At 35.6% G+C, this 8,846-nt stretch overlaps 1 protein-coding gene across 6 annotated transcripts in view; it reads right to left on the bottom strand.

Annotated features, from left to right (window-relative positions):
* Positions 1-662: 662 nt before the first annotated feature.
* The window catches only part of TIA1 (TIA1 cytotoxic granule associated RNA binding protein), a 29,100-nt gene continuing 20,916 nt past the window's right edge, over positions 663-8,846 (bottom strand). For 4 of the 6 annotated variants that reach the window (XM_044918489.1, XM_021699051.1, XM_021699049.1 and 1 more), the window contains 6 exons: positions 7,197-7,305; positions 6,718-6,813; positions 6,519-6,603; positions 5,785-5,908; positions 4,470-4,615; positions 663-3,366 (listed from right to left, as the gene is read on the bottom strand). In XM_044918489.1, coding sequence (XP_044774424.1) covers positions 3,240-3,366; positions 4,470-4,615; positions 5,785-5,908; positions 6,519-6,603; positions 6,718-6,813; positions 7,197-7,305 — 687 coding nt within the window. In that variant the 3' untranslated portion in view covers positions 663-3,239. Of the gene's footprint in view, positions 3,367-4,469; positions 4,616-5,784; positions 5,909-6,518; positions 6,604-6,717; positions 6,814-7,134; positions 7,306-8,846 lie in introns of those variants that run through there. The other 2 variants (XM_021699050.1, XM_044918491.1) reach the window with 2 other exon arrangements.

Below are 8,846 nucleotides of genomic sequence, written 5' to 3'. Positions count from 1 at the left end.
CTTGCAGTTCTAAACACAACAGTCAAAATTGCAGTGACAGGAAAAAATGGAAAAACCTCCCACAAAAAAATGATTTTGTCTTTAGAACTATTTTTCATTGAAAGAAGTTTTTTTTTTTTTTAAAGTAGTCTCTACACCCAACGTGGGACTTGAGCTCACAACCCTACGATCAAGTGTTGGATGTTTTCTACCAACTGAGCCAGCCAGGTGCCTCTAAAGGGTTTGCTTTTTAATTCCTACAAACACACTTTACTTTCCAATTTTCAACCTCAAGAGCACCCCACAGCAAACCTAACTCTCTTTGTGTATATAATGCAGTCCCTACCAACCGCCTTCTCATGTCAACTGAACTCTAACACACATAAAAAAGGAAGACGAGCAAGCACAGGGACAAACCAGGAAAATAAAACTACAATGTGGAACTAATTTTCAACAGGGAGATAGTATCAACAAGGAAAATGAGATCCTAGTTTTATAATGAGTTAAATCTACAGAATGCCAATTCTTTGTGGTATTAAATAGTAATCCAATGCAAACCATGGTTTCTGGAATAAGGTTAAAAAAAAAAAATCTAACAAATACCTGAGTGTATATAACAATATGGTTAGACCAAAAAGAAAAATCTTTCACACACAATAATCACTGCAAGAAGATCCCACAGGTTATAGAAAACATAAAGGAACTTTAATATCCAAACAGTCAGGGCAAAGAATACTGGATTAACGACCCATTAAGTGTGAATCACTTCAGGTTCTTTACAGTACCAGATGTATTTTATAGTAAAATCTGAATGCATATTGCAGAGAACGAAACCATTTTTAAAACTTTAATTTCCTTACCTGATACTAATACCAGTATTATTTTTAGACTAAAAAATCTTTTAATGATTTTAACACTAGGAGTAAGATTTAAACCAAAGTTAGCAATGTTCCTGAAATGTCAATTTGTTCAGTAGTAACTTTTTTGAGAAATACCAGTTTCTTCTCAAAAAGTAGTTAATGTACACTTTAAGATTTGTGCAATAAGAAAATATACTGACTAATAAAAAGTGTTACTTGAGAAAGTCAAAATGAAAGAAAAACTATACTTTTGCTTAAATTACTTATGCCCAAATAATTTACCCTGCAGTCCACAGATGTACAGGAAATAAAATATTTTTGAGTAAGAAAAATAATAAGGGTCTTAAAATAGAAACATAAACCAGAAGAATCTAAAAATAGCTTCCTGATATTTTACTTTTTGAGTATTTCATTTAAGCTGCTTCTGGTCCCATGTCCTGATCTGTAGACGTTAACAAGGAAATAAAATTCCCAAGTATTTAAAAAATTTACTCATCTTCCATAAAGCAACTTTTAATGTATCAACACTTAAAAATACACAGTGACGTACGTAATGAAACATCAGTACAACTGCATAGAATTGAGCTCCAGAGAATTAAACACTTATGAGCTGTCTTTCCTGGGCTCTGGTTTACATGAATATTGGCTTTAGAGACCAGCTTCATTTGCTCCTCCCTGGAAGAGACAAGGCCAGGAAACTTAAGATTTCACAGGCCTTTTCTGTTGCTAAATGCTAGGAGCTCTCTGAAGGTCTTAAAAACAACAAACCATCCAAATATGTATACTGAGGACTCTTCCCCTTTGTGAGTAAAGGAAGAAGAAAGTTTGTGACTTTCACTGAAAACAAAACAAAAATCTCCCACAACTCTTCTAAGAGACTCTGAAATGTACTAGAAATTTCAAAACTAGAACAATGCCATCAAAGATTAAACCTAATGCTCGGAGCCACCCCAAAATAATAAAATTGGGAACTCCAGGAAAACAGGTACCAAAAGAATCAAAATAATGATTGCACTGAGGATTCTCCTCTTTGAAGGCTGTTTAAGGAGGTAGGATTTTAAGGTTTTTGTTTTGTTTTGTTTTGTTTATCTTTTGGCCTCTGAACATTTAAAAAATGCTTTGCCCGGCTGGTCCTTCAGGCTAATTTTGAAGTGCACAACGAACTCCAAGCCTGATATAGGATATTCTAGTTTCACAGCTATCATTTGTACGTATTAAAATTAAGTTAATTTACTCTTTTTGAGTAAATATAACTAGAAAATGGCAAATTAATATATTCCTTTACATACAACTTTGTGTCTCAAAATTCTTGAAAAACAAGAGCAGATGACTTTGTATTCAAAGACTACCAAAGTGTGTATTTGATATTCACATGCAAACAACTTAAAACCTTAGAAATCTCCTGTCAACTCTGCATGATGCCTTTAAGAAGGAAATGACATACAAAGCTTGCTAACTGTGCAAAATATTAAATTGCTAAAACATTTTACAGAATGAAACAATACACGTAAATGTAGAAGTTGACACATGAAATTAACACAGGCTCATAAGAATGTCTCACATTTCAGAGATTTTCTTTAGTAGCAAGTTTTTGTTTTTATATTTCCTGGTACACAGCAAAGTTTATCACAGAAGATAAAAATCCTTTAAACAAATCCAAGAGGGAATTCTTGAGGCACCTTCTCATATAAAACACAAAATGAATGCAATTATCAATCCATCTGAGAAAAGTTTTCAATCTAAGTGAACATCATTTTTTTCCCCATTTAAGTATATTTTACAGAAATTTAATAAGGCAAGACAAATTTGTGAAAAATGTAGTTACAAAAATGATGTAAACTTATAATTTATATTTTAAAACCCCAAAGGGAAAACAGTGGAGATGGGACAGTTCAAACAATGCTTTTAAAAAAACAAAAAACAAAAAACCCTAAAACAGAATTGTGCACAGCTGAAGATTACAAAGAACTTCTAGACTTTGCACAGTTTTGGTTCTTCATTTTTTTTTAACATCTTTATATTACATGTTTTAAATCATATCAGGAATGCAAACTAGAACTGCACACTACTTTAGTGGAAAAAAGTTCAACATTGTGCAATTTTCTGCCTCTTAATTTTAAAAAAGTGGCAGCAATCCCTGCATTTGTATTTGAAACAAGGATCTGAGAAACTTTATCAAAAAAGGTAATGAAGGCAAAAATTGGCAGACATCCAGCATCTTGTTTCTTTTTAAAACAATGTGGATGATAAGTAATTTCATGATTAAAAAATGAATCTTTTAAATAAATACATTGTATCTGACATTTGCACTGACTGATTTGATAAATCTTTAAGTAAACAACGGCTTTACTACACTCCCTGTAGCCTCAAGCCACTGGCTTTAGATTATGGAGTCCTTTTTCACTGGGTTTCATACCCTGCCACTCGATACCCTGCAGGCTGATTAGGCAACATGCTGCCATTCTGTCCTGGAGGTGGCTGCACTCCATAATTTGGTCCCATCCATGGTGCAGAAGACTGTGTCTGACTGGTAGAAAATGTGAAAGAAGCAGAGAGGAGGGGAAATCCACTGATTAAAATAAAATGTAATGCCGAGAAAAAATAACATATACATAGAAAAAATACTTTTCCTTAAGCCCAAATATAAGAATAATGGTTATGCCAAGCAAAGGCAAAAGTTTTTTCTCTTAAAAACAAGCATCCTCATAGTGTTTAATTTGTGCAGTTTAATTTTGTTAGTTTAATACAGCTAAAAAAAAAAAAAAAAAAACCCTTTACCTGTAAACATTTCTCTCCTTTGAATTCAGAAAAAAGTCATTTCTAATCTCAGAAAGGAAAACTGTGCACCTGGGTTAGACATAAATTGAACAAACCACTACCTGAAAGAAACTCGATCATTTGGCACAATAGAGACTACCACTTATATTACTCCAAAGAAAACATTAAAACAATTATTAGCATATGTAAGCTCATAATATTTTTCAACATTACAAATATAAGGTTCTTTTATTTTTTAAAAGATTTTATTTTTAAGTAAACTACATCCAACACAGGGCGCAAACTTACAACCCCAAAATCAAAAGTCTCATGCTCTAATGGCTGAGCCAGCCAGGCACCCCACAAATACAAGATTCTTTTAAAATAAAAACTGCAAAGTATTTTTAGTTTCTTTTTCAAAAATTTAAGTGAAATTTCATAATTCAAGGTGTATAAAGAAGCATTCATATAACAATATGTAATAAACCCTATAGTGCAGAAAGAAAAAGCATAACAAATAAAACAACTAGCATCAAAATAACTGTATCCAAGAATGGCTAAATGATCATTACTCAAATAAAAAGCTTAGCAATTATTAAGCTCTCATTTTCTTACTTTAATATGAGTTGATTACCAAGCATTACTAAAATTCTTTTAACACTGGTTATGCCTCAGAGCAGCACATTTCCAGACAAATTTTTAAAGAAATACACTTAAAACTATAAATTAAAAACAGCTCTAAACTAAGTCCTTCAAAGGCTAAAACTTGCTTTAGACAGAGGACCACATTACCTACTAATTACTTAAAATCTCTTCCTAAGTTCTTAACTTTTTCAAAGGCTAGTAATAAAGGAGAAAAGAAAATATGCTTACTTAAATCCCTGCTGACTCCACGCCTGGCCATACATTCCATATGCAGGTACCTGCCAACCATTAGGCATATACTGGCCAATTTGTTGTGCATTTCCATACCACTGGCCCCACTGGCCATAAGCTTGTGGATACCCAATTTGATTCTGCTATTAAGTAAAATTATAACAAGTAATTTAGTATTATTTGAAGTTATATGTACACATTCACTCCTAATGTACCACAAATATACAGACATAACACATAGGGCCATCATTGCAATTAAAATAAAAGGATAAACAAGAGTTTATGAGATAAATGCGTTAAAAAAAAAAGTGAGGTTATACTGCTGTAACTCTTCCTCATGCTCTAAATGGCACACTCTTTGTAAGGCAGTAGGTAATGTCCCAATAATAAATATCGAACTCAGTACATGTTTAAGTGTTTTGTAAATTAAACTAGATAGGGAAAATAGAAAAGACTACTTATTCCTATATTCAGTTTACCTAAAAAACTTATATAGCTTATATAGTTTAGGATTTTCTTAATTCCTTTCTTGGTGCTCCATTTACAATTTGTTCACAGAAAACTTTTTTTTTTTTTTAAAGAGAGAGAGTGCAAGAGCATGCAAGACAGTGGATATTAAGCAGGCTCCACGCACAGCACAGAGCTGATGCGGGTCTTGATTTCACGACCCTGAGATCATGACCTGAACCAAAATCAAGAGTCAGACGCTTAACTGATTGAGCCACCCCAGGTGCCCCCTCACAGAAATCTTTATGGGATCACATCTGAACCATTAAAGCTGCCTGGAAAAACGTAAACAGCAAAATCTAGAAAAAATGCCAAGGCTCTAAATATATTTATAGCTTTTGTTCCAACTGAGTCAAACATGCTTGTGAGTTCTCCAAATAGTATGTGAATAAATCTACCAAGTGTTAAGAAAAAAGCCTGAACGGGCGCCTGGGTGGCTCAGCTGGTTAAGCAACTGCCTTCGGCTCAGGTCATGATCCTGGAGTCCCTGGATCAAGTCCCGCATTGGGCTCCCTGCTCGGCAGGGAGTCTGCTTCTCCCTCTGACCCTCCCCCCTCTCATGTGCTCTCTCTCATTCTCTCTCTCTCAAATAAATAAATAAAATCTTTAAAAAAGAAAAAAAAAGAAAAAAGGCTGAACACCCTGTTAAGTAAACTACCACCCTAGAACTGTAACACATACAGGAAGAGCCCTTATATATTATCATTTTAGCTAGAACCTATTAACAAGGATTATCAATAATTTCATTTTAAAATAACCTATTATTAGCCCAGCAATTACTCTACAAAGTCAAGAATCCTCTCACCTGTTGCACAGGGTTTATCATATCAAGAGTTTCTTTGCCCCAATAGCATTTCACGACATGACCTTCAATGGTAGTTCCATTAACAGAAACGATTGCATGTGCTGCACTTTCATGGGAATTGAACCTATTGAAAAGAATATTAAGAATCACCAATATAAACTGTTTAAGGTACTTATGAATAAAACCCATTTTTAAAAATCAAGCTGAGCCTGAGGTGTAAGAGGCACTTCACACAAAAGAGTAAGATGGTATATTTTCTTTGGTATATTTTCCCAAAAATCCTGTAGTTCTGAAGAAACTTCTTTTAACAGAGAATGTTTTATTGATCTTGTGGTTACAAGGAAGGAGCCACTAAAACACAGTGGCAAATACTGCTAAATGCTAGAGAAATTTCTATTTCTTTACAACCAAGGTACATTTTTAAGAAAACTACTAAGTTAAATATTCAAAATGATTTTTGGGGAAAAAGTTTTTTTTTATTTTTATTTTTATTTATTTATTTTTTAAAAAGATTTTTATTTATTTATTTGAGACAGAGAGAATGAGAGAGACAGAGAGCACATGAGAGGGGGGAGGGTCAGAGGGAGAAGCAGGCTCCCCGCCAAGCAGGGAGCCCGATGCGGGACTCGATCCCGGGACTCCAGGATCATGACCTGAGCCGAAGGCAGTCGCTTAACCAACTGAGCCACCCAGGCGCCCGAAAAAGTTTTTTTTTAAAAAAAAACCACCCATACCGAACAAATGAATATCCTTTATCTGGAAAGACTCGAATTTCCATTATTTGTCCAAATGGTGAAAAAGTCTGACGCATTAGTTGTTCTGTTAGATAAAAAACAAAAAGAAACCACACCAAGTTATATAAAATCCTACAGACATTAAGCTTTTCAGTTAAAAAATTAACCTCAAAATGCCACACAGGTAAGGCTCCCATACCTGTCAGCCCGGAAGTGACACCTCCACAGTATACAGTACAGTTGCTTGGACTAGACTGATTTACAACCTCATCATATGATAGCTGTTTGGTGTTTGCTGGGGAGGGAAAAGTTTAATATTTTAAATTCATTAAATAAAATGTTCAGAAAGAAAAAAGCAGTATCAACTACACTACTATAATGGTAATTTTTACCTTGACCAAAATGCATAATACATAATACATTTGATTGAGGATTAAACCTCTCCCAAGAACGTCTAAAAAATTACTCAATATTCTCTAATAGGAGACTTGACATTAAAGACAATATCATTAATTATTTAAAATTACAAAAATGAAAACTAAGTACATTTTGAACAGTAGTCTTGATTTGCTTCTCATCTATTTCTGCAATAAGTCTCCGGGAACAGCTCTAACATTTAAAATCTAGTGTATTTTTCTCCAAAATTCCACATTTCCTTTTCTTCTCCAATACACCTACACTCATATGTACTCTTTGGAGCTGGAGGCTTTCGGGTTGCCCAGTTAGTTCTGATTTGTCTTCCACCAAGCCACTGGCCACCCATCTGTTGAATGGCGTTTTCAGCATCCTGTTCCGCACAACATTAGAAATGACAAAGAAGCCACCATTAGTTGATGTTGAAAGACCATTAGCAGTAGAGAAAATTCAGTTGCTTTTCACAAATGTCTACTGAATGAAAATGTTTTATAAAATACACAATATACAATATGTTTCCTAAAATGCAATGGTGCTTTTAAATTATCTTTCTTTTATTTGGATATCAGACTTTGGGAATGTTAATTACCTGAAAAAGTTCAGAGCCCCAAAGCCCTTATGAGATAGCTATTATAAAGTTCATGTAATAACTCAGACTATTATGAAAATCTCACTTTATACAATCCAACCAACTTGTGACAATATTTGGTTTCTCATTCATCCAACAAGCAAACAGTGAATAGCTACAATGTTCTAGGCAGCAGATTAAGTGCTAGGGATTCACCGGTTAATGAGACAGACATGGTCTTGGCTGCCACAGAGATGACATTCTTTTGGGGCCACAAACTTATCACAAATTGTGGTAAATGCCATGACAGAAGCAAAAGGATGGGAGGACCTGGCTGGCTCAGTTGGTTAAGCATCTGCCTTTGGCTCAGGTCATGATCCCAGGGTCCTGGGATGGAGCCCTATGTCAGGCTCTCTGCTCAGCTGGGAGCCTGCTTCTCTCTCTGCCAGCCAATCCCCCTGCTTGTGCACTCTCTCTCTCAAATACATTAAAAAATAAAAAATTTTAAAAAAATTTAAAAAACACAAAAGGGGGGTGCCTGGATGGCTCCGTCGGTTAAGCGTCTGCCTTCGGCTCAGGTCACGATACCGGGGTCCTGGGATCGAGTCCCGCGTTGGGCTCCCTGCTCAATGGGAAGCCTGCTTCTCCCTCTCCCTCTGCCTACCTGTGCTCTCCCTCTGTATCAAATGAATAAATAAAGTCTTTTAAAAAAATAAAATTAAATAACACAAAAGGATGACCTACAGAATATGGGCTTTGGGATCTACTTCAGACAGCATGATTAAGGAAGGTCTCTCTAAAATATATCATGTATGCTGACACTGAGAGGAACAGGAGCTAGCCAAGTCAAAACTCCAGGGAACAAAGCCCTTGTGAAGAGAAAAGCATTGCGAAGTGTGTTCCAGCAGGAAAGAGTTTGGGATGTATCTGAAAAAAGCATGTTGGGGCACCTGGGTGGCTCAGTCGGTTAATGGTCTGCCTTCAGCTCAGGTAAAATCCCACAGTCCCGGGATCAAGCCCTGTATCGGGCTCCCTGATCAGTGGGGAGCCTGCTTCTCCCTCTGCCCCTCACCCTGCTTGTGCGTGTTCTCGCTCTCTCAAGAGATATATAAAATCTTAAAAAAAAGGCCATGTTAAAGACAACTAGTTTCAGTGGAATCTAGTGAGCTAAAAAGGGTGCCAGAGAAAAAACTAAAAGATTTTAAGTAAGAGATTATCATGATCTGATACATGTTTTAACAAGGCCATTCTTAGCACTAGGAAGAGAATGGTTTAGGGAGGTGCCCCTGTACAACACATTTAAACAATTAGATCCCAGGGCGCCTGGGTGGCTCAGTCAGTCAAGT

The sequence above is a fragment of the Neomonachus schauinslandi genome, chromosome 10, assembly GCF_002201575.2.
Source record: "Neomonachus schauinslandi chromosome 10, ASM220157v2, whole genome shotgun sequence".
NCBI lineage: Eukaryota > Metazoa > Chordata > Mammalia > Carnivora > Phocidae > Neomonachus > Neomonachus schauinslandi.
This window is presented reverse-complemented; position numbering and strand designations above follow the sequence as displayed.